Below are 26,412 nucleotides of genomic sequence, written 5' to 3'. Positions count from 1 at the left end.
CAGGCCCACGATTTTTTCCCATGTTAAATTTCCCTTGTCGCTAAACAGGCCCAGGGTGGTTTTTAATGCTAATTCCCATTGTCGCTGAATCGCCCCACTTCACTACTCAAATGCCTTACAAATTTTTGAACCTCGAATTTTTCCAAAGAAATAGTGCTTAGTGATTTGATAACATTTCTCATTTCTCTTTTAAAGATTGGCACTTTAATTTGTGTTGCACAAATTAAAGAGAAATGCGAAATGTTATCAAATCACTTACTGCTATTTTGTCGGAATTATTAATATTAATGCCATTGTGTTTTGTGATTTCACTACTTAAATTGGTATAAAATGTAGGGAAATTCTTGGAAATTAAAACTTTACTTTTTAAAAGTACTTATTACAATTAAATAGTTTTACTGATTAACCCCCTTAAATGCCTCTCTAAACGTATCCTAGTTTGGTACTTACTTAGTATCACTCTAAACGTATCCTAGTTTGGTACTTACCTAGTATCACTCTAAACGTATCCTAGTTTGGTACTTACCTAGTATCGTTCTAAACGTATCCTAGTTTGGTACTTACCTAGTATCACTCTAAACGTACCCTAGTTTGGTACTTACCTAGTATCACCCTAAACGTATCCTAGTTTGGTACTTACCTAGTATCACTCTAAAGGTACCCTATTTTGGTACTTACCTAGTATCAGCATGGCCAAAGGCATGGGCAGCAAAAGTGTCACAACCAGCATCACGGGCCCTTGAAAAGAAAAACGAAATACACTAAGTTCGAATTCCATGTTTTCTCTAAATAAAACCATTCCTGATTGATAGGTAGACAGACAAAGAGAAAGAGTGATTGATTGGTGGTTTGAACTTCGAGTATATGAGAAGTCGGAATTTACCAACGTAATACTCCTTTTAAGCGTTTTCTTTAATATATATATATATATATATATATATATATATATATATATATATATATATATATATATATATATATATATATTGCAAAGTAGCATTACTTCATGTAAGCCTTATTTTACACGATGCATGCTTGAGCTACAAAAAACAACAACAACAAATAAAAAAATCTCTTAATCTCTCTATCATTTTTGCCAGATAAAATAACGGAATAAACATTAGAGTATTCTACACAATTTGTTTTAATAGTTACCTTGACATTTGAATAAAATTATCTGTAACTCTGTTTACGACATGCCAACAGCCATTCTACAAGAGTCGTCAACAGAGGTGCCGTGCAGTTATTATGTTTTGTTATTACTACAGGAAGACTTCTCGTAATTTGTTCCACTTCATTGACCATGTTCAGAAACAATGATGTGGGATGAAATGCATCTTACTACATTACGAAGCATTTCGATGGTATCTACTTAGCTGCAGACTGAAGAATCTGTATTTAGATTGTTTCAAAAACGGTTCCCCTTACTTTAAATCTTTAGTCCTTTGGCTAATATATGTTTCGCAATGTTATCTTATTTCCGATATCCATGTAAAATATCTCAACCAGTCTGGACCCAAACTCTTAAAAAATGTTGTGAAAATAACTGAGTTGCGGTTGCCTAAATATAGAAGGATTATCTCACCACAACGTCAGTGATAATAAGACAGATTATCTAACCACAACGTTAATGACAACAATACACGGATTATCTCACCATAACGTCAATGATAACAATACACGGATTATATCACCATAACGTCAATGATAACAATACTCGGATTATCTCACCATAACGTCAATGATAACAAGACACTAATAACTACACCATAGCGTCAATGATAAAAAGACATTCCTTATCATACAATAACGTCATTGATAAAAGACACGGATTATCACACCACAGAGTCAACGATAACAAGACACGGATTATCACACCATAGCGTTAATGATAACAAGACTAGTTTCGTATTACCCCCACCCCATTGACAGTTACGTTGTCATAGTGATCTAATCGGCAACTTTCTTACGATGTAGAGCTTCTTGGAGTAAATAAATAGGAAAGAATGGATATACAATTTTCTTCACGTATTTGATAACTGGAGTCAAGTGGAGTCTATGATCTTCCTTCCACCTGTATACAGTTTAAGCCTTATTTTGAATGCTCATTCAGCTATTAATTTACGGGCAATTCCGTTACCCATATCCTTAAGTATGTATGTATGTATGTATGTATGTATGTATGTGTGTGTGTGTGTGTGTGTGTGTGTGTGTGTATGTATGTGAATGTGTGTATGTATGTATGTACGTTAGTACGTATGCATGTATGTATGTACACACACACACACACACACACACACACACACACATATATATATATATATATATATATTTATATATATATATATATATATACTTATGCTTATACTTGAAACAGAGTTTAAATATTATCAATCAATATGAGGATAAGAAGATAATCGATTATGCGTTTAAAAAGAAATGGCATTTTCGTTTGCCATATTAAACAATAACACAAAATAACGTATAAACTTGCACGAAGACATTCATTCCAGCATGAAAGAGATAGGACCTGTTGATTATAACAGGCATAATTGTTTTAATGACCCGTTCGCCTGAAGTATGTTGATCTTCATTATGGTTGAAGTTTTGTTATTCTGAAGTACATAACCTTTTTATTCCCAAGTAAACGTTTATTCCCAAGTAAACGTTTATTCGCAAGTAAACGTTTATTCGCAAGTAAATAAAGTAGGTGCATACATCCTTCCTTCATGTGAAATAAAACAGAACTTCGAAGATGCTTAAATAAAATATCAGCAAAAACACAGTTCGCCAAACATAAACTTATAAATCAACCAAAATTATAGCAATACAAGTTTTCTCAAAACTAAAGTATGCGATTAAACGTGCAATACATGTTATTAGGAGAAGACGGCTAGACAGTGGTCTGAAAATAAAAAGGCAGAACTTCACTAATAATAATTATGCCTGAGTCTGACTTCAAATGTTTATTCAAGCTAAATTTGTTTAACCGAAATTAGGTCAGATCTAAATCATACATCTGTCTACACTGGTAGCCTTTTCAACAAGGACGGTGAAAAATTCATTATTATATATTTGCTAAATCCAGAAATAAATGTTCCTCGAAACGTCTGTCTCTCTTAAAGTCCTCTGCGTACAGATTGGAGTTTGAAAGGCTGCCTATACTATTTCATTGTGATATAAGTGTTGTTGCTCGGGTCAAGGCGCTAAAGAGCGACGAATGAAGACATGGATAAGATATCATCCTTTCATACATTATGCTAACGAAGAATATGTTTCATAATTTGGCTAAATACCTTGTTAAGCCAAGGTCTGTATTAAAAACAAATGAAACAATGTCAGAAAAATCGTCATGAAATTTCGTGCAAATGAGAATGATGAGGCTTGGAGATACGCTAAGGACGAATCAGGCCAGACCCCCAAAGGCAACCCTCGGGATAAGAAGAAAAGAGGGTGGCCTAATATGACCTGGACAGTGACTAGAGTCAGACCTCTAATAATGACCCTTTGGTGGACTCCAGTGAAGAAACAGAAATGATTAAAGCCCTGTATCACCTGAAGAATGACCCAGGTCAGCTCTCCAAGAATGACCCTTTGACTGACTCGTCTGGAGAAAAATAAAAGATGAAAGCATTGTATCACCTGGAATAGAACTAGATTTGTCATAAAAGCAGGGAAAATGTAGCGGATGATCGTTTCAGTTTTATGTCACTGAACGGACGAACATGATTTATAATGCAAGTAAACCAGACCAATCCAAGCACATACGACGAGATTCACAGTGTTTTAAATGTTCAGGAATCAGGATGTAGACCCAGCTAAGGTTTAGACCCATTTATGGGCATTTCTATTTGGACTCCTTTACAAATGGATTTCATCAACAGAGGTCCTCATTACCACCAGCTTTTGCACACTCCGATACGACCATGTCATTCTCCGTGCAGTTCGAAGAAGAAAAAACTGGTAATCTGAAAGCTTCCTTTGGATTTTCCATACCATTGCATTGCATATTATTCCACTTATACCGTTTCTTTTCATTACATAATTGAATGACAGATTTAATTATTACATAAATGAATCTAGATGTTTAAAAAAGAAGTAACCGCCTGAAACGGAAATGAAAGATTCGCGATTGTGCCTATGCAGTCTGTAAATTACAGAATGAAAAATCAAAAACCCTTAAAAGGTATGTCTCTGTATTCAGAACATATAGTATTGTTGAGAGGTTATCTGAATGGGCAGCTGCTAATATGGTTACCATACAACAAATGCATTTGTTGCAAAAAGAGCAAAGATTCGTCGTCTGTATAGACGAATGTAGCTATTTCAGTAGTCTGTGGTAGATGTTAATTGTTATTGAATGGTTTATGTATTACGAATTTGGTTAATTGTTTGCCAGCTGTATCTAATAATAATATATTAAGCAAATCAGGAGTTTTAAAAGCCACCAGCAGGCTTTAATGGAATTTCGATGTTCCGTGCAGAAAAATGCATCACGTGTGGTATATGGCAGACTGTTTTCACAAATCTTTTATTTACTATTTTAATTCACGTGGCATGTAGTTTCAGTCACACAGGTTAATTGTTTTAGATGTCAGGTTATTTACTATAATTATAAAGATGTAGACACAACACTTTTAGCTTTTAGGCGACCGTTCTTCCAAGCCACTTAATCCCTTACGGATAGATAGTATTTTTTAGGTTTTCCTGTTAAAAAAAAACGATAATGGACCCCGCCTCCACCACCTCGATATCAGCTGGCATACACAGAATCCTTCAATATGCAATATAAAATCTAAGACTTTATAATTAATTTTTTCGTCAGCCTCTTCTTACTTTGATCTGTTATAGCAATATGTGTAATGTGCGGTTTGTGCTGTGTATTGCTTTGCTCTCGTTATAGCTTCTCTCGAGTGCGTATCATTTTATACAGTTCTCTCGAATACAATTAATGTCTTTGCATATTGTGTTTAATGTGTTGTCGTTGTTAGAAAATGAATTCGGCAGAAAATGTAGTATTAGCAAAACTCAATTTGTTTTTAAAAATATATATATATACGGTATTGTCATGTGATTATGTTTCATTGATCGTTTTATACGACGAACTTCACTGATTAATAGTGTTGCTGGAGCAAAATATAAAAAAGAAGGCCTTTTATAGTTTCTCAGTACATTTCATGACATGTAGTGATATGTTTGATTTATTCAGTGGAAGTCAAATTAGAGCGGTCAAATCATCTCATTCTTTTATTCTAGTAGAAGATAATACAAAGTAATAATATCAAAGGCAAGAAGGTGTGATGATTGGACTGGTTGAGACAACAGAAGGTGTGATGATTGGACTGGTTGAGACAACAGAAGAATAATGCTGAGATGGAGTAAATCGGGATCGAAGCATAAACAGGAACAGAAAACTTTCAACGCATGCTTGTAGAGGGCAGGGGTAAATAACGAAAATTGGAGGGAAAAAAAGATTTTCCCGTAGAAAAGCTATACCAGGGTTAATAATGTAATAAAGAAGACAATATTAAAGAAGTATGCCTTATTTGTTATCTTACACGTAACATGAAGGCGATTTGTTATGGATATTGGGTAAAGCAAGGGTTACAATAAACATATTTTAACTCCGGCTTAGTAAATGATGACCATTTGCTCAAAGTTACAATACTCCTTTGGTAAACATCATTGCTTGTGTTAAGATGAATTAACGGTAATAAAATTAATAATGAATATGCGCTAAACAGATGAGAAATGAGTTACAAATAAAAAAGGAAAAATACAAAAGAGTAATGTATAATTCATCGATTCTCCAGAATTTCCTTAAAAACAAAATCCGATTCTGACAACGAGAGAATAGTTAACGTTGCGCGACTGTTTTGTTTTTTGCTTGAAGAATAAATGTGTTCTCTGTGTTCGCCTTCAGTCGACAATCGATTTTTGTCCAACATTAATCTTTCCAGGAATTGGCGTCTTCCTGTGCACGGTTAACGGATCTTAAGGCATTCAATGTCGTTAGTGATTGGTGTACGACAGTGGTTCCCAACGTTTTTGGTCGCGACCCTAAAATATGTTTTTCTGAGCCTAACAAGCACGTTTCCACGTATAATGAGTGTTGCCATCCTCAAAAAACAATCCTGGCTACCCTCCTTCCGTCCAGAACGTCCTCGCGACACTGATTTGGGTCGCGATATTCAGGTTTGGAACAGTGTTCTACGATTTACAACCTGGAATTAACGTTCCTCAATTTGTACTTTTTAATCATTGATTTATTTCAGAGTTGATCTTGACTGCGTAACAATTTAATGCGTGGTTTAAAAATCGAGTAGCCTGAGATGACATCGTGCCTGGGACACGAATACCTATATTAATGACTGCACACTGACCTTTTAGAAATTGAATCTGTAGTGACAACAGATGATATCATTAGGAATATATTTTGGCAAGGGCATTTATGGCAACTAACACCGAATGCTTTTCATAATCTATTTGAGCACGTATATTATAATGTTACCTTAAAAGTTAAAATATGACATAAGCGCGCTATAAAAGTATAACACAAATAGCTTCGGATTGATTTAAACGAGATCTCGTATATAACGGAAGTCGGTTGAACATCGATACAAGTACATGTTCTTAGGTTCTTTTGATTTACCAATCAATTTATAGCTTTCACTTTTACGACAGCGAAAACCGTCATTCGGAGCATATCTTTTCTAATGATAACTCTGATACGATGGAACGCTGTATCTGATTAGCCACTAAAATAAGTACACCGTGTATTTCCAAGGCTCTTAGAACATGAATTTGCTATCGTTGCCTGTCAGATTTACTTATAAATGCACAGCAGTTTTAGTCAAATCGCTTATAGCTAAAAGTACTACTGATATTTTGTTGGAGTAGGGGTAGCATGCTCTACCCTCCTCTAAGTTTTTTTCATCTTCATAACTGCTTTTGTGTGCAGATGGTAATCACATGACAAAATGTTTTATGGCTAAATTAGGATTTCCAAATACTATAAAAAGCACCCCCCCCCCCCAACAATACAGTTGACATTCAATTATACATACCCAGTCCTTTGTAAAGTTACCATCATAGCGGCAATGTCACTAGCAGCTCTGTGATTAAATTTATATAAGCTGATTTCCATTTCAGTTCTTTGAAAACAAGATGGTCATGGTTGGGTAATTTATCTAAGTCTACATTTTACCATGTCACTTTTTAAGTAAAGTACGCTTGAAGGACTTTTTTAACACTAATTTCGTGATTCATGGTTGGGTAATTTATCTAAGTCTACATTTTACCATGTCACTTTTTAAGTAAAGTACGCTTGAGGGACTTTTTTTAACACTGATTTCGTGATTGATTAGGTAAAATATTACTCTTCAGTAAAATACCTAACCATGGTCACTGAATGATTATAATTAAAATTTTCTACCTTTATGTCGTCAAATTAGTGGGTTCCATCAACAAATCTTTTGATTTAATTAGTTCGATGTTTTCTTTTATTCGCCTCTTCACACTGCGCAAGAATACATAGCCCCATTGTCGATAACAGATAATCATCGATTCACATCGTTTATGATGGTGCAAGTTTATCACCTGCCCTTGCCAAGCAATGATGGAATAGCCAATACAAAACCAAATCACACAATTTAATGAGCGTCACCATGGTCTTTTGAATGTGCAAATATACTTCTTGCATGTTAAGCACTCGTTCGACTTTCTGCATGGTTCGATCTTTCCCACAGTAAGTCGATTCCTCTTTCAGTGAGTTCCCCATCTGTTACATAATATGACCTTGACCTCGACCCTAAATAAAAGTCCAATAGAAGCACGAAGGCAAGCAAAAGTTCAGCAATGAGTGTTTGGGTAGGTGAAGAACTTGCACTTGTAATGTTTAAATGTCTAATCGGATATTTTGTCTGCTGTTGCCAAATTTGATTGCAGTGGCAAATGGGTGATTTGTTGTGATTGTAACGTTGTCAAGAGTTGATACAGGTTAAGCTTGACATAAGGTCATTGACATTATGCCCCAGAATTCACTGATCAGTAAACAAATTCCATTTATGTATCACGTGACCGTTTTAAACCAATCACACGACAGAAAACAAGTTTCATGATCGCTGGAATTATTAATGTTTCGAGTATGTTATGACAAGGTTTTCGGGTTCTGTTTTTAAAAAGGATACATAATCATATATAATACATTGGTATGTTGGTATTATTTAATGGCTTATATTTTTTCTTTGAAAATAAATCCTGCGTCTTTTTTGCGTTATGACAAGACTCAAGGTGACAGTGCAACAAAATTATCTTCCGCAATTGACAGCTTCAGTAATAGATGACGATTGTGTCCGCACTAAATTTTGATGTTTTTCTGACTTTGTTGATCGGCTTCCCATTGTTGTTATTCTGATCGTTAACTATTTTACCCAGTGACTTGGAAATGAACAAGATCTACAGCTCGCAGAGATCACCTAATTCCCGCGTTTTTCCGCGATAGCTTCGTGTATATGCTAAGTTTAGATGCGAAGGGCTTTCTAAAACAGCATTTGACACGCTCTATTGGATATTACATTGATGATTGGATGGGATGCCATTTGGCTGGTTTATTAATTCTCACCCACTTCCTGATATAGCTAATCTCTACGTACTATAAAAATAGATTTGAACTGAAATGTAACTTTTGAGAAATCCGTCAGATGCGAATATCTATTCTGCTGAGTAATGTATGCATGCATAACAGTTGTAAACATCCTATCGAACCCTAGTTGTTTTCCGCTGTGCGTGACGGAGTTGTTTTAGAATCAAAAAACAACAAGAACAATAGATATATAGCAAAAATAAATTCACCTATAAAGCAACTTAAAGTCTCCTCAACTTTGATAACACACCATACAAAACATTTTGAGAGAGACATATACACACGCACACTAAGTCAAGGTATTTGGTATTATGATAGAAACAACAGTTCAACATAATGTTGAATTTCATCTTATCTGTAAATTTTCAAGTCAGCTTCATTAAATATAGCTAAAAGTACCTAATTAGTTTTAAATACTTCCTGTGAAACGAATTAGGTACTTTTAGCTACATTTAATGACCCTGACCTGAAAATTTTATGATCTACAGATAGGATAAAATTTGCGATGCTGTGTGGAACAAACCATAACAAAAACAACTGTTTCATAAACACAGACTATAGATATCACTGGCGATAAAAATCCAAACTCTTGCAAGAGCCAACACAAAGACGACAACAATCAGAAATTTGTTATCAGACTAGCGTTCTTCAAACTTTGTCAAACACATCTTAACCAGCCCAAGTTGAATCAAACATTGTAAACAAATAAAAATTCCTGTACTTACCAATCAGAGAGGTTCATTCATCAGTCTACACGCTATTCCACGAGAGGATTTACACGTGGAGTATCATTGCAGTAATAGCAACACTTGCCATATTACTAGGACAAATTATATACATTTCCAAGAAAATCATGAATCAGAAATCACCTCCATCGCTACACACTTCGTTAGAACCTTATTCATTGTTAGCACTTAAATCACACCGTTGCCTACCAAAGAACTTTTTTGAAAATTAGGACCGATAAAAGTTAAAAGTTTCCCGTGTAAAAAGATATTAGTTTTTATGTTATTTTCATATGACATAAATCGATTAAATGCGATAACACATTATTATTATCAAACGGTATTATAATATTTTTTTCCTGCGTAGAACTTGTGCGTTTGGAGTCAACTGGGCACTTCATTGTTCCCATTAACATATTCGTATTTATGCGCGTTTACAAATAAAAAGCACGTGGCTCGAGACGCTCATGATGCAATACTGTAACACGTAATAATTATTGGCTTTTCTTGATTTTTCTTGACGTTATAATGCTAAATACGACCCAGGTGTCTGCAAATGAAGCAAACCAATGACGTCATGAAAGCTATTGTGTGTTTAATTTATGCTATTTCGTAAATACCTGGATTTTTTGAGAGAAATAATCTTGATATTTCACTGGAGTGAAAAATATCAAATCTCCATACTCCCTTGAATATAATCTGGTGAGAAAATAATCGCTGTAAGGACTGACATCCGAATATTACTATTTAACTGTGTTTATTTTTCTCGCATTGTCTTGAAAAGACAAGTAATGAAGCCCTTCGATTGGAATTTCCTTTCGTCGAAACCAATCCCAATATAGATTCTGTTAATATCGGCGATATCGAAAATCAAAGATGGATTGAATAGGGCTGCTAGAAATTGTTTAAAGCTTTGATCGTCAAAGACCAATTGATTTGGCGATGTCATCAAACGACAATGATGCTGGTCCAAATATCGGTAGTAAATCCGGAATTTTGAGAGGAGGGTGAATTCTGGTACATCTATTATACGGAATTGATATGGACATTTATGTTTTAATTCAGTTCATTTATTTTTCGGTTGAGATACAAAGGGGAAAAAAATGATATAGACACATAGTAGTTAAACAAAATACACGGAGGAGTTTACATGAATGCTAATTTCATGCATCATCACATCATTTTATAGATTTTATTTAAAGTGGAAAGAGTTTAGATGGATATAGAAAGGAAAGAGTCTAGATAGAGATATAAAGGAAAGAGTCGAGATAGAGAGAGAAAGAAGGACATAATTGTCGGTATCTAATTTAAATCTTTCTCAGATGCTGCCAGTGAAAAATTATTTCAAACTAGAGTTGAAGCAATCTTGCACCATTCGAAAACTAAACAGATTTTAAAGCAGATGTTTATTTACAAATTACAATTTCAAGAGCAAATGTCTTTCCAATCAATGGAAAATTCGACATTGATATCAATATTCAATACTTGATCTCTGATGGAAATTCCTGGGTTATGTCACAAAGTTCACTCGGTCAGGTCAGGTGGAGTAATTGTAGCGCCATATACGTATATTTTAATGAGACTGTTTACAACGTTTCCACTGAAAAGTGTAGATCCATCAAAGACATTCACACTGGATGCAGTTTTTGGCAAACTATATACCGTTTCATTTATTGGATACTTGTCTGAAGGAATGGTTACTGGATGCAGAAACATGTACTGAATCTACAGATGGTGATGTGGATATATGTTGCTGCATATTTGCATTTATTTGCTTCGAATGGAATCATATTCCTAGAATTAATGTTTTTATTATCGGGTTTTTGCTTTATTTTATTTGGAAGAATGATATAGTTGGATAACTTTTTGTCAGTTGAGAGACCAGCATTTGTCGACATGTTCTTTGTAATAGAGGTTAGTTTATTTACTCCTATAGTTAGCATTCAAGCCATATTTGTCCTGGTGGTTGTGTGCAAGATTCATACGGCATGGTAGCAGTGATGCAAAGGTGACTGTCTGCATTATAACAGGCTGGCTGCCATTTTTCTGCATTTACTCGGCATATTCGCATTGGACAGACTGGTGGATTATCTCAGGGTTAAAACATTTTCCATTTAATTATGCCAAACGTTTACACGTGTTCTAGTTTTTGTTTGGAATTCGGAGAGGTCTGTATATGCTAAATGGGCTATATTGTAGTCTAGACAACTACTGCTTCTTCTCAGTGTACATTTGATTACCGATTGAAAAGACGGCAGCCATCTTGCTCATAGCAACAGTAAACTAAATGAACTCTAGCAGAAGGCTGGGCAGGGAAAATTCTCACGGTGGCAGTCAATCAATTTTGAGAATACCGAGCAGAGCTTTGATGGGCGCATTTGGACCAATGAAATTATAAGAAAGTTACAGGTTAACATGTTGACATATAAAAAACAATAAACCGCAGTCACTGAATATAAAGTGTACCAACTACGTGACAAAGTCCTTCAAGTAATGGAAATTCTTCAGAGCTTTAAAGGTGAAGGCATGTATTTACATTTCCAGATCGGTTTAAGGAATCAGTTTTGTTTTGCACCTGATTAAGGCATGCGGATAATACTCCCGACTCCTTTAGCAATTCATTGGCCCAGTTTTAATGTAACATATTATTATAAATCGAAAACCTTTCAGACAAGAGATTCATCTGGAATTCATTAGCCCAGAATGGATGTAACACATGAGTATACATTAGAAAGCTTTCAGATTAGAGATGCATCTGGAATTAATTAACCCAGTTTTAATGTAACATACTAGTATAAGTGGGAAACGTTTCAGATGAGAGGTTCGTATGGAGCTAATTATAACGTATTAGTATAAATCGGAAACCTTTAAAATAAGAGATTCATCTTGAACAGGCTGTCATTCCGTCCAGCAGTAGTCATTTAGTGGCTTTTTATATTGCAAAACTGTGCCTTGATAATATGACCCATGAACCATGGATTTTGTTACTACTGGAATATTGGAATGGTGATATATTTTCATGCCATTACATAATCGAGAAACGGTTAATTTTCCATATTTTGCATTCCCATACTTTCATTAACAAATTATTTACAGACACCAAAGTATCGAGTGTATCACGAGTAATTGTAAATTCTAAATTACTGCATTTTAAGAGAAAGATACTAACAACCAGTAAGCATTCGGATTTGTAAATGGGTAATTTGTCTCACGACTTCTTTTAATCTTATCAGCATTGCATCACTCTTGCAGCCATCAAAAACACTGAGAAACCAAATCTGAAACCAATACGTTGTGAACCACTGACTCGAAATATCTCGCGCTTCTTATACGATTATCTCTCACTCTTTTAAAAGCTTTGTTATTCATGGACTGAAGCAAGGTGGCGAATCTTCGATTATTTATAAGGGATGGCAAAATTCAAAAGAGCACGCCGTAAATAAAATATTAAACAAATATAAGACAAGTGTTGCGGTAAACTTGGTTTAAGAAGTTGCGCTCGTTTTAATTTTACTGTAAAGAAAATTACAGAATGAAAAACAACGCTTAATTTTGAAAATTATCTGTGATATAGGGCCACAATTGTGCTTCATAACGTTGTGAAGTGAAGTGAGATTTCCACTGATAGAAGTCATTGGACCATTGATGTACACTACGTTTCCTTGCAAAAGACAAAATATAGCCATAATGGTCACAAAACCATCGATCTACTTTGTCATCGTTTGTAGAAGAGTTGTGATCAAAATAAGTCACTAAATGTTATAAGGAATATCCAAGACTGCGTTGATGAAGAAAATACACACACTATTGTCCACACACAATGTAATCTGTTTCTTGTAATTTCACATTATTGAATCGTGTCGTCTGGGCATTTATTCTCACAAAGTCGATGATGTCGTCTTCCAAAAGTGGCAATCCATACGAATCAAAATACTCCACACAACACTCTTTAGGGACGTAGACTGCTACCCAGTGGGTTCCTGGAAGATGACTGTCGTCCGTGTTGATGACATAAGCTTGATGGTCATGAGGTTTACGATCAGGAAGTTCATCTTCAGCATACACGGCAGGAATCCAAGAAGCAATGTACGAACTGTTGTTCAAAAGTAAATAAAGTTACCCAGGAATCTTTTTTTTTTTTTCTTCTTTCACAAGTGATGATAAGCCATCAATTCAATCGTGACTTTTTGCTTGAAAATCTGACAAGTTTCTTCGCTTCGTCTCTCTACTCTGAGCCAAGAGAGATTCGATGCGATGAAACTCTAGAGAAGTCAATGGAGGAGAGGAATGATCACGCAAATCTTTATACCACTGATGCAACACGGCTCCTTCTGAGACGAGACCCCAAGCGTCATCCAGATACTCGTCCATTTTTCTTCCTGACTCAGCATCAGATATTTATCGTATTGAAATTGACTGGGATGATCCTTTTGACATCCATAACAATCTTCCTTGATCAATTCTGCATTTTTTTGTTCTGCCAGGTGATTGGCAAAACAGGAGACTACATGTTGTTCTTGTTATGGCCATCTGAACATGACCACCACATCCTCTTCGTCTTTGGGTTCTGTTTCCATGGTATACTCGCATTCCATTTTCATAGATTCTTCACCATTCGGAGAGGGATTACAGTCTTCCTTAGTTCTTAATAGTCTAGAATAACTTCTCTTACATTGTTGATTTCTTTGGTATTATCGAATTCGGCATACGGGATGACGTTCACCGTCTCAGGTAGAACTTTAGCAAACTGAAGTTCCACACGCATCTGTCATGATTATTATAGGATGGAAATGTCCTCGTCGCTGCCTTGGTCTAAAGTGAAATCAAAAGCCCACAAAACATAGCCTCCTGCGTAATCCTCGCACGTAATGCCATGACTGGTCCCTAACTGTACGGTGGCTTCGTAAGTACTACCTCAAGCAATTCATCTTGGCACTAAAGTCAGGTTCGAAGGGTCTGGTACACAAGGTCTTGCCATCGAGACTGACTTCCATCTTGGACACGTCGTAGTGCTGAAACTCGAAATGATTTTGATTGTGGGCTCCATTGAATGCTGCATTGCACTGCTAACGATACCAACGATTAATCGTTTGGGTAACTGTCCCTGGAACAGATGATCTTCGATCTCGGGTCGGAGTCCAGTGGCAATGGTGAAGATTTTCACTTCTACGCGTCGTATCGAATATCGTTCTGTTCAAAGAGTGACTGATGTCGTTTCCACTTCAAGTAACACATTAACGCGTCGCACGTAGAGTCTCGCTTTCTCGATGAAGGTTTTGTAATCGTCAGAACCAGCCGCCATATGGAAAGTGGTACTGCTGAGATTCAGTCTCAGGTGGACATCCATAACGTTTAACAAATCCTCCTCTTGTAACCACATGTCCAAATACAAGCGGTCCATCAGTTCTAAACTTCGGCTTCCATCAATTTTCTTTTGACGTGCGTCGAATCCCTTATTAGTCCACTCTTCATCTGTCACCTCACAGAACTTACTTGCTGTCTCAGGTTTACAAAAGCAAGCATCCAGATGGGTGTTTTAGGCTTCTTTTCCGTACATTAAGAGATTTTCCAGGTAAGCACGATAAAGGTAAGTATCCAGGTTACTGCTGACCAGTCTGTTATTCAAGTACAAATCCACTTCGCTGAACAAGGAATGGATGAAATTGTTGACGACAGATACTGCCTCATCGGCATCTAGATCGCTACCATCCGTATCGTTCACTTTTCAGTACAAGTAACTACTGTTCACATCGACGAAATCTTCGGGATGTCCTTTGATTTCAAATTCGATGGGAACTGATGCCGTCAAAGAGGAGATGGGATGAAATTCGACCCTCTGGGATTCTTGCATCGTCAGCACCGTTTGTGGCTTGACAGATAGATTCAGTTTCGACTGATTGGGGAATGTTGTTGGAGTGGCGACTATTGGAAGGGTGACTGACGTTGAACGCAAGGCTCCTGTTGTTCCCGTTCGAGGAGTATTTCAGGGACGGATTGGGAAGAAGTTAACAGATGAAATTGCTCAGTAAAATGGTCCACAATTGTTTGTCTCCTTGTTGAAAACTCAGATTAGCAATGGCCGCAACGATGACACAAAACACTACAAAGATATGGCAGAAAAAAGACGATTTGCGTTTTAGGCACACGTTCACCACACTACACGAACAAGGGTTGCTGTTGTAGCTCAAATAGAGACGAACTGGGTGAAAGAGAGGTCACGGTGGTAGTAGAGGTTGAGGCTGAGTTGAAGGGTATGATGGTCACTTCTTTTTATAGTCGGTGACTTGCGAAGCGTCGATCCAAGAATCAAAACTGGGAGGATATCCTTTTTAACGCACTTTGACTTCTTTGACACGTCGTTTTCTCACTTGTGGGGTTCTTCGTTCGAGAATGCTTTCGATGTTGTACACTTCGTCTTCTTTATTGGTCACGCGTTTCTAAATCGGTCAAGTAAAATGCGCACCCAGTCTCCTGCTACCAATGCTTCACCTTTCTTTTGTTTGTCCCGTTATTTGTTGCATACTTTCTGGGACCGCCACTAGCAAATCTTTGAATCTTGTCGTCGGGGTGCTTGTCCGTGCAGGCTCCTAAACGGTCTCCTTCGATGTTAGGGTAACAGTGATCCAGGTGATCGAGGTAGATGCAGCTGTCCATGTCAAAATACAGCATACGATCTCCTAACAGTTCTAATAACTTCGTACAATTTTAAGCGAGCATGGGCTGTCACGTAAGCCGCAATGATGACATTTCCAAATTCGTCAGCTTCTACAAGGTCTAGTTCTTCTTTGTAATTAAATATGAACAAATCCTCACGAAGACGTCCACGTGTTTCATGTATTTGGTTTTGTCGTGAATGAGCTGGAAGTATCGGGAAGGTTCTGTCAAATATTCCGTCTTTGGTAAACACGGTCGTTGTACCATTTTACCCCACATGCAATTTAACATCACTTTGGCAAACGATCGCCTTCCTTCTATTTTCTCCACATGGTCTAAAGTGATGCCTTCCTGCTCTAGTATTTCTCTTTGAATTTATTTTGTTCTTCTGGAGTGTGGAACCAGGAAGAATAGTCTCTGGCTTCTTGTTTCAGTTTCAAAACGGCATCCACGTAGTCCGCGAAAATGCCTTTCTGAATCTCGTTGCCATTGTGGTATTTTTCTTTCTGGGAAAAGTGGTAAATTTCGGATACTTCTAACAATTGGTGTCCCTAGTCCAGAGCTTTAAACAATTTCCACGCTGACCCACGTTCCGGTCAAGACACATTCTCCCTGTGTGTGCTGACAAGGCTGGTCTTAATTGCACAAGTAGGGCAGAAGGGAAACATCAGTTTTCCTTGGCATTGCTGAGGTAAAACGGGATGGTGCAAGTCCGTGGGAGGCAAAACGTTATATTTAATCAGTCCTTCGTATTGTAGAATATTGTCCAGGTCGATGTGTTCCGTCAGCATTTGCGGGTGCCCAGTGGAAAAGTGATGATATTTGCACACGTAAGGACACAGCGAACACACGTCTAAATATTTGATATCTTCTCATTTCTCCTCGTCTGCGTGATACAGCAAACATATGGCATTCGTTCGTCCTCCGTACATACTATCACGTGGGTTCAGTGGGTCCACCAACTTGTAACTTTCCACAATGAGTTTAAACTCGGGATCGGTTTTCAAACGGTCATCGTACTCGTGTTCCCACATTTCCACCACTTGGTTATCCCGCTGTTCTAACTTCAAGCGCCGCTGACAAGTGACCTGGTACAAGTCTTCCATGGTAAGTTGTAAAAACCCACTTTTGGTGTCACGTAATGGTAGCGGAGGGACGTCCTTGAAGTCAGGACCCGTTAAACTCGTATATGAACTTGGGGTTTTCTAAGTGCTAGCTATCCACTGAATACGTTCTGATGGTCTTTTCGCCTCCTTCGTTGCGGGCATGTTGAATCCGTTCGTCTTCCTTGTCGTACAAGTAATGTAGCCAGCGTAGGGCTTTGACTGAGTAATGACGTTTGATTAAGTTCATCGTTTGAGGGCTTATAACAGCTAGGGTGTTTTCGGGCATGAATCGTTGGCGGTACACTGAGGAATACGCTTTGGCAATGGTGCAGGCTTCTTTCAAAGGATCGATCTCTCCGTGTCCCATGAACAGTTCTCGAAATTTTCCACAGCAATGCCGTAAAATGTCCATTTAAACTTTAACATTTCTTCCTTAAAGTCGAAAGGGTCCGGGGCTTGAGTCTGGTACCAAGCGTAGAAAGCTTCTAGTTGTTCGTTACGTATCTCGTCGAGGTCGTGGTAGTGAGTCTCAGGCAAATGGGGGTAGAACGGCATGTTGATTGACTGCGGTATTGGAAAAGTGCGGTAATAGCCTTTGACCATTTCTGTCATTCCAAACATTTTAGGCATTCGACTTAATGGCATGGCCGAATAACTCATCGAATCTTTAAATTGTACTTGTCCCACTTGCATGGAAATCAGTTTGTTTCCGTTTAGAGTCACTTTCGGACGTTCGGTACTTTGTTCCGTGATCACCGTGGCATTGCGATTACAATCTCCGTAACTTTCGATGTCGTCTTGGCTCCACGTCTCGTCGATGGCGTCGGCGAAATCGGCCAACGTGTTAGGTCCCCGAAATATTTTTTCACGTCGTCCAGGAATCTTGTTGCAGTGAGGCCAATGACTAAAGATATGATCTTGGATGCACTTCTGGCATGCTCGGTGAGCCACGTAGAAATTATGAATGTGAATGAAAGTACCTTGCATGCATTAGAAACCGAAAAGATGAAATTCCCTTTCTTCTCGTTATCTTCTTCCTCTTGATGTTTGGAATGGTATTTTTGTATGAAGCATTCGTGTTCCAAGTATACGATTTGGCGACAAATGTGATATGGTTTCGTTCTTCGACAAACGTGTAACTTGGCACTGTTGGTACGTATGCCTTGTCCATAAGTAGGGCACAATCTCAGCAGTTGACAAGCATTTTTCTTTTGTGAACCTTGCATCTTTAGATGTTGTTGGTAAATGGCAGGGCTGACAAAAGTGCATTAACAAACTGGGCAATGCACTCGTTCTTGTCCTTCGTCCAGACAGGGTTGAGAGGCCAAACATCCTGAGCATTTCGATCCACAATGCGTGTTGCTCTCGATTGTTATAGCCATAGTCACAGTTCTCACAGCAATAACCGTATCCCAGGAATGCGGCGATACTAGTGATGGTATCAAAATGTTCATTGTGCTGATAGACGTCAAGGTATTTTCCGTCTTTGAAATCTTTGCCTCGAACCAACAGAGGTCCACGCACTTCATGAGGATGTACTTTCAAGGTGTAGCTTGGAGCCAAGGCGTCTTGCAATTTTTGCATTTAAGGAATGCCACAGGGTGTGTCTTTGGATATCTTCGCTTTCTGTAACAGGAGTTCTGCTTCTCTTCATTGTTCGGCTCTGTCCGAATGTTGAATAGTTTTCCAGACTCTTTTCCATTTTACCGTGTCGTTTTTGTCGGAAAACGTTTGTCCTCGACGATGGCACGGGCTAAACACATCTTGTCTTGAGGGTTGTTAACTAGGACGAGACTCTTTTTGGTGCTGCGAAGTTCGTCCACTAATAACACCGTTTTGCGTCGTGTCCCTTGTCGAAGAGACGCGTGTGTCATGAACAATGTCGCTTTTCCATCGTTGGTGTAAAACTTGTCGTTGGTTGCTGCATGTGTTGAATCTTTTCGGTGACTTTGGAAGGTGTCAGTTCTGCCTGGCTGCTAAACTCAATCCAAACAGGGGACTTCAAACTGTCGTGATGAATGGAAAGTGTCAAGCGATCGTCTTCTTTAGCTTCACATTGCCCTTTCAGTGTGATTAACAAAAAATCCAACATCTCAGTGATGAACCCCTCTGCTTTCTCCAACGGTATCTCGGACATGAAATCTTTCATCTCCGCCGTGTACGTGTAAGCCGTAGTTCTAAATTTTCTAGAGGAGTTCTTTTTCGTCTCTCGAATGTGATAGTACTTGTGAGGAGTTAATGGTGGACTTTGGTTGGGTGTAGACTCTTTTGGTCTGGATTCTGGCGCACTAATGTCATGTTCAAAATCACTGGAATGAGTTTGAGCCAAGACTTCAGCTACTGTACGAGGCGATAAATCACGTTTCTGCCTCTTACTTTCTTCTCCTTTCTCTACGAAATGATGCGATCGTTTCATTTTGACTGCAAAAAGTCAAATGACTACATTTTAAACGCCATGGTGCCCTATATTCCATGTCAGACCAGTGTCTTCTCTATATAAAGGGTCAGTGTCTTCTCTTTCAGTATTCCTTTCACTCTCATACCGACTAAATTGATGGAGGAGTTCACACTCATCGAACTTCTGATCAGAGCTTTGCGAGGTGTCATACGAAAGTTTTCTTCAGATAAGATGACGAACTACTCCCCCTACTTTCGAGAAAAAAGTCAAGATACTTGCTATATCTTTAAGAAGAAAGGGCATTGGGATACAGAGTGTCCAGACTGTCAAAAAAGCAGGACAGGTGTCAGAAGAGGCAAAAGTCAAGATACATGTTATCATTGTCAAGAGAAAGGACATTGGTCTTCAGAATGCTCTAACACAAACAACAGGAGCAAGAGGAAGAGGTGGGTTTTGAACAGGAAGAAGAGGTACCCTCCCAACAAGAAGGATCTAGATACGTCCAGAAAGAGAAAAAGGAGAAGAAAAAAAGACGAGGAGAAAGCGAGGAGAAGAGGAGGAAAAACCTGTGAAAGTGAAGAAATTCAAAACAGAAAGAGTTAACAAACACACAGAAGAAGTCTATGAAGTTTTTAAAGTGTTGTGTTGTGAATTGGAGTGTAAAATTTGTAAGAGAATTGACAAGACAGAAAACGTAAGTGTCTCTTGGTATAAATAACAGCTCGGTTCACGTTATTCCCTTCACCTTTTCTCGTCACAAGTTGCGGACTAACTTTGAATCATCTACCCTCGTATAGTCGATGCTGTTCGGTACGGACTTATCTATGTCAGATCATCATGGGCAATCATCCGTATCACCTATACAAAAGAAGAATCTATGTGGAGATACAAGGCTGTCTGAAGAGAGTCCTCATCTACGGTCCAGAAGTCAGAAGAAGTTTGAGGACGAGAAGAAAATATATGCCATCTCTGTTAACGGAAAGATGTTAACAAAAAAAAAAACAACCAAACAAACAACAAAAACAAACAACAAACAAAGGCCCTTTTTAAGAGCCACTCATATGCCTCGAAAAGATATGTATTTTCTTTGCCATATATGGGTGTCTTTGTTTACCTACTACCCCTATTGATCATATACAACAACCCAACTTTCCCTTGTCGCTATACAGGCCAAATATTCCCCATGTTAAATTCTCCTAGATGCTAAACGTTCCCAGGGTGATCTGAAAAGTCTTGACGCCAAACGTTCCCACGAGTTTTTTGATTGGGATTTCCAATGAAGCTAAAGTGTCCCCTAGCACTACTGTCGGTACACGAAAGGCGATGACAGGTCAGTGCAAGAAAGGTGGTGATATGTCAGTACAAGAAAGGCAATGATAGGTCAGTACAGTAAAGGCGATTGTAGATCAATACAAGAAAGGTAATGATTTGTCAGTATAGAAAGGTCACGATAGGTCAGGTGAAGAAAGCTGATGATAGATCAATACAAGAACGATGACGATAGATCAATGCAAGAAAGTCGATAGATCAATAAAAGAAAGATGATAGATCAAGACAAGAATGGTGAATATAGGTCAACACAGTTAAGATATATACCGGTTGCTCGATCAATACAAAGAATGAATTTAATGCGGACAGTGGTACTAATAGGCTATGAAGTCACGATCATTTATCAGTAGGCTACATTTGTGTTCGTTTGACATTAAGTTTATTAATAAATTATTGAATCTAAATAACACTAAGTCATTTAGATTCTAGTGGTCCTTATATGTTTTCGTAGTATATATAATATCCTAAAAAAGAAATGTTTAACAATTATGATCTGAGGTTTCAACAACACTTAACAGTCCCTTGGATGGACCAATGATGCAAACACGCGTACATACACCCAAATCTCATGCAACGATCATATAGCGTGTGTTGTATGGTATGACAATATAATAGTTGGCACAAATACTGACACGTTAGTTTATTATCCTCTAGGATTTGTTAATATAAATTATTGAGCGATGTTTCAACCATAAATCGTCAAACAATGCTGACATTATGTCATGTTATGTATTAATTCCATTCTTTAATTCTTACAAACCTTTTATGCTATGTCAATAAATTCCAGTTGAAAAATGTCAGCTTTAAATATGAATGATATTGATTCATTACAATAAATGCCTTTCATAAAACCCCAATGTGGTTTCTGGTAGCATCATCTTTGAGTACTTTTTCTGCCTAGAGTAGCAAAACTATTTTGCCCGCTGTTCAGCCTTTTGTGCAACTTTTCAAATCGTCTTACTGCTGTGCATTCGAGACGCACATTACATTAATCATCTTTAAGGTATTTTGTGATGTAACTTTGAACAGATTTGTTGGGCAATGAGAGTTATTTGTCTCGCCCAAAACCTCAACACGATTAGTCGAACCAGCTTGGTAGGAGTCCAGCAAAATAATCTAAGGTTCGCTGGTGAATCCTACAATGTCGTAGTATACTAGTTCAATTCCTGTGATTGCAAAAGAAAATTTCAAGTTATGAAACAATTCAATAGTCGTTAAAAAAGCGAATGATGTCTTGCGATGCAAATATTCAATTTTGGTGTAATGTACCAAATGTTCGTGGGGGCCCTTGGTGACTGAGTGGTCTAAGGCACTGGCCTCTATTAGATCACTAACATCTCACCTCTGTCAATGCAAGTGTGTGTGTGTGTGTGTGTGTGTGTGTTGCACTTTTTACGTAGCTTTAAAAAAAAATGTCAGTTATATTGCTACGATGTCTGCAGTGTGGCAGTTTATAGCGATGTCTAGGACTGAGGCATCATGCCATATACATATAGCATGATGTTCCACCCAGCCACATTATCCTGACACCAGGCCGACCAGTCCTAACATTAATCTTAGCATGGCAGCTTTTAGTACCATATTTTAAATAAGTCTGGTATTTGGTATGACTCGGCTGGGGTTCGAACCAGCGACCTCCCGTATCCGAGGCAGACGTTCTAACCAATAGGCAACCGGAGCGGTCGATTATGTGAGAAAGCTTGCCATTAGATCCCCGTGGGTGGATGGTTCTTACCGGGGTTTTCCCAGGTTCTACATCCACCAAACATGCTGGCCATTATGTATAGCCTATCACGTGCTGACAACACAGCGTTAAACTATAACAACCAATCAGATGTTCTAATGAATTAATTTTACATGTGAATAGTAAGGCGGATAAGGTAATATCAGCGAATTGTGGAGCAGCATGGATTGCAAAAGAGAAACATTTTTAAAAAATATGTATTCGCCTATATTTGAATGTTTTCTTGGGCAGGTTGTCTCAGAGCTTTCAATTTTCAGAGAAGAATTAGGATAGTCATGAGAATCACACACACGCAAAGTATGCATATTTGTAGGTAGAAAGAATGAACATATAACGAAGAAATACGAGGCAGCACAAATTACGTCCATCTAGCACAGCTGTATGATTCGGAGGAAAGCAGAAAAATTGCATTGCTATTTCAGTCTGCATAATTGGTCATCTGTCAGCAAAAGGGAAAATGCTCTGAAAAATTGGACTGGCGATGTTAATCTCCTATCAAGTCGATTTATGGCGACCTTTGATCCTTAATTTTTACCACTATATAGTGAAGTAAGCTAAAGTTACATACTAGCTTCTGGTTTCGAAAAAGTTTCAAAGTCAATTTCTTCACATTTTAACTTGTCATGCATGAAGAGAAGCCTCTAAGTTTATAAGACGACGCTGGATGATCATGAACGCTCTTCCTGTCTTGCTTGTTCGACATGTTTGAGAATTACGTTATGGTCCACTGAGTGGGATTATTGGTTTAGCATTCCCACATAGCTATATAGTAACATGAGTTTGTTTCTATTCCAAAGTGATTCGCAACATCGTCCAGCTAAGACATTTTATTAATATGATCCCCGATTGTCACTAAGTAACGGATAATTTCACCGTTTTAACCACTCCACGGTTGTGTGCAGACCCAGTATATACCTACGTGCGAGTACCGTATACTCGCTTCTAAGTCGAGTCAAACTATAAATAGCAAAGATCATGATCTACTGTGGTATAATGCGCCTGCAGATCAAGGTCCATGCTGTTTATTCTACTTATTACTCCTAACAAACTGCAAATACACAGATCTGCAGGGGCAATATACGACGGCAGATCTGGGTCTGTGCAGTTTGCAGTTGACTTATGCAAAATAAAAAGGAAAGGTTACCTCAGAATTGGTATTCACCTATTTCCTACCCACCATAATTGATCATAATAATCAGTCTTTATTTCATTAAATTGTAACATTTTACATAAATAATATTTCCAGAAAACTAAAAATAAGCATATTCTTACTTGAAACTCAAATTCCAACAATATTATCATAGCTACCTTGATAAAAGTGTATCCACATAATATTTGTAGCGTAGCCAGTTATCTGTTTATAACTGCAATCATTTCCGACGCACGACAGAATTTTGAAGGCGGGATCTAAAACTAAATTTGATTCACATGCATATGTAACTGTGTAACGGTGAGATGTTTATTGTAGGACACACGGTACTAATTCAGCTCCAATAGTAAACATATGGAAACACCATCATTTTCAAAATTCAATAACTTAAAATTTCTGGGTGCTGATGATGAGACTTATAATTCTCCATGTACATCTAACCTTGGTGCAAGCTTATGTGTGGAGAACACCATATGAGCCGCGGCATTTTGTTTACATACATGTGTATGAAACACATGTTATTGATTCTGCACCAAATGAATCAGGTGCTACTTTCATTATTGAGTACTCCTGAGTCAAGCCTGTAAGAATGCTAAAAATGCATCATTAGAAATTTGTCTATATTTTTTTAAAAACTGCATATAGGATAAGCTCTCAAAAGATATTTTTACTAAAGTTTTAATTTTCATTATTAACCAATTATGGACCACCAAACCCGTAAATACTCTATTATTTCTTCACCCATATCTAGACTAGTTCACAGTTCTTCCGTATAATTAGTACCGTGTGTCCTGTATGCCTGTTGCTAAGAAATTCCAATATATTTAATAGATGAAACCGAAAAAAAGTATCATGGAATGCATCAAACTTTCATAAATGTCAACATACTTCAACATTTTTTATTTTTCTCGAGTAGGTAAATCAAATAAGTTGTTTTAATTTTCTTTAAAGTTTCATGCAGAACAACCAAGAGTTTTCCTTATTATGAAGTCTTTAACCTTGTATATACTGGGAGCAAGAAATTATGGCATGCCGAGTTGTACTTGTGCAATTATTCTCGTCGTACACCAATGACACAGTTTTTGTTTGTGTTGTATTTTTAAGTCTGCCACGCTGTTTCTTGTGGGATGAGTTCCTTAAGTATACTAATTCCTCTGGTGGCCGTCAAATCACCAGTAGTTATATTACAATTAAGATTAGTTGTAAAAAGTCTCAAATAATGGAGAAAAAAAACTGTTGGGTGAATGCTATAGTGATATTATGAAATAAAGCCTAGGTGTGCGTACGGCCGTGAGTCAAAATGATCTACGATGCGCTCTAGATTTCATAAAATGAACCGATCAATAAAATCTTATTGATAATTTTACTTCTCATTTTACATTATTCATAAAGTTACGAAGTTTGATAATCGATTACACACTGAATGAACAGCAGAAATGAAGCGTAGCTTGTTAATGCATGAGTGTAATAGATTTTCAAGCTACATGAATTCATGAATTCTGTAAAATATCAATTAAATTATAATAATTACAAATAGTTATAAAAATGAAAACAATACGTCAAACATAATAAAGGAATTGTGTTTTAACCATTGTTAGCAGATAGCGATAAAGACATGAATATATAAATAATTCCTTTCTCGTAACATTAAACTAATAACTCAGAATTTTCTGCATTACACACTACAATTTAACCAGTCTAAATGCTTGTTGCAAAGTCACACACTGTAATTAAACCAGTCTAAATGCTCGATGCCAAGTAACATTGTAATTTAACCAGTCTAAATGCTTATTGCAAAGTTCACACATTGTAATTTAACCAGTTTGAATGAGTGTTTCCAAGTCACACACTGTAATGTAAACAGTCTAAATGCTTGTTGCGAAGTCACTCACTGTAATTAAACCAGTCTAAATACTTGTTACAAAGTCACATTGTAATTTAACCAGTCTAAATGCTTGCTGCAAAGTCACACATTGTAATGTAAACAGTCTAAATGCTTGCTGCAAAGTCATACATTGTAATGTAAACAGTCTAAATGCTTGCTGCAAAGTCACACATTGTAATTTAACCAGTTTGAATGAGTGTTTCCAAGTCAAGCACTGTAATGTAACCAGCCTAAATACTTGACGAGAAGTCACATAGTAATATAACCAGTCTAAATGCTTGTTGCAAAGTCAAACTGTAATTTAGTCAGTCTAAATACTTGTTGCAAAGTCACACTGTACTTTAACCAATCTAAATGTTTGTTGCAAAGTCACACATTTTAATTTATCCAGTCTAAATGCTCGATGCCAAGTCACATTGTAATTTAACCAGTCTAAATGCTTGTTGCAAAGTCACACACTGTAATTAATCCAGCCTAAATGTTTGTTGCAAAGTCACATTGTAATTTAACCAGTCTAAATGCTTATTGCAAAGTCTCACACTGTAATGTAAACAGTCTAAATGCTTGTTGCGAAGTCACACATTGTAATTAAACCAGTCTAAATGCTCGATGCCAAGTCACATTGTAATTTAACCAGTGTAAATGCTTGTTGCAAAGTCACACACTGTAATGTAACCAATCTGAATGTTTGATGCGAAGTCACACATTGTAATTAAACCAGTCTAAACGCTTGATGCGAAGTCGCACATTGTAATTAAAATAGTCTAAATGCTTGAT

General features: G+C 37.4%; 1 protein-coding gene across 1 annotated transcript in view; it reads right to left on the bottom strand.

Moving 5' to 3' along the window:
- The window catches only part of LOC149798165 (uncharacterized), an 88,101-nt gene that overhangs the window by 22,184 nt on the left and 39,505 nt on the right, over positions 1–26,412 (bottom strand). Inside the window, exon 3 of the mRNA XM_089960849.1 lies at positions 679–738. Within this exon, the coding sequence (XP_089816975.1) occupies positions 679–738 (60 nt within the window). The remainder of the gene's footprint in view (positions 1–678; positions 739–26,412) is intronic.

This window comes from Sinohyriopsis cumingii, chromosome 6 (assembly GCF_028554795.1).
Source record: "Sinohyriopsis cumingii isolate HCF-2022 chromosome 6, ASM2855479v2, whole genome shotgun sequence".
NCBI lineage: Eukaryota > Metazoa > Mollusca > Bivalvia > Unionida > Unionidae > Sinohyriopsis > Sinohyriopsis cumingii.
This window is presented reverse-complemented; position numbering and strand designations above follow the sequence as displayed.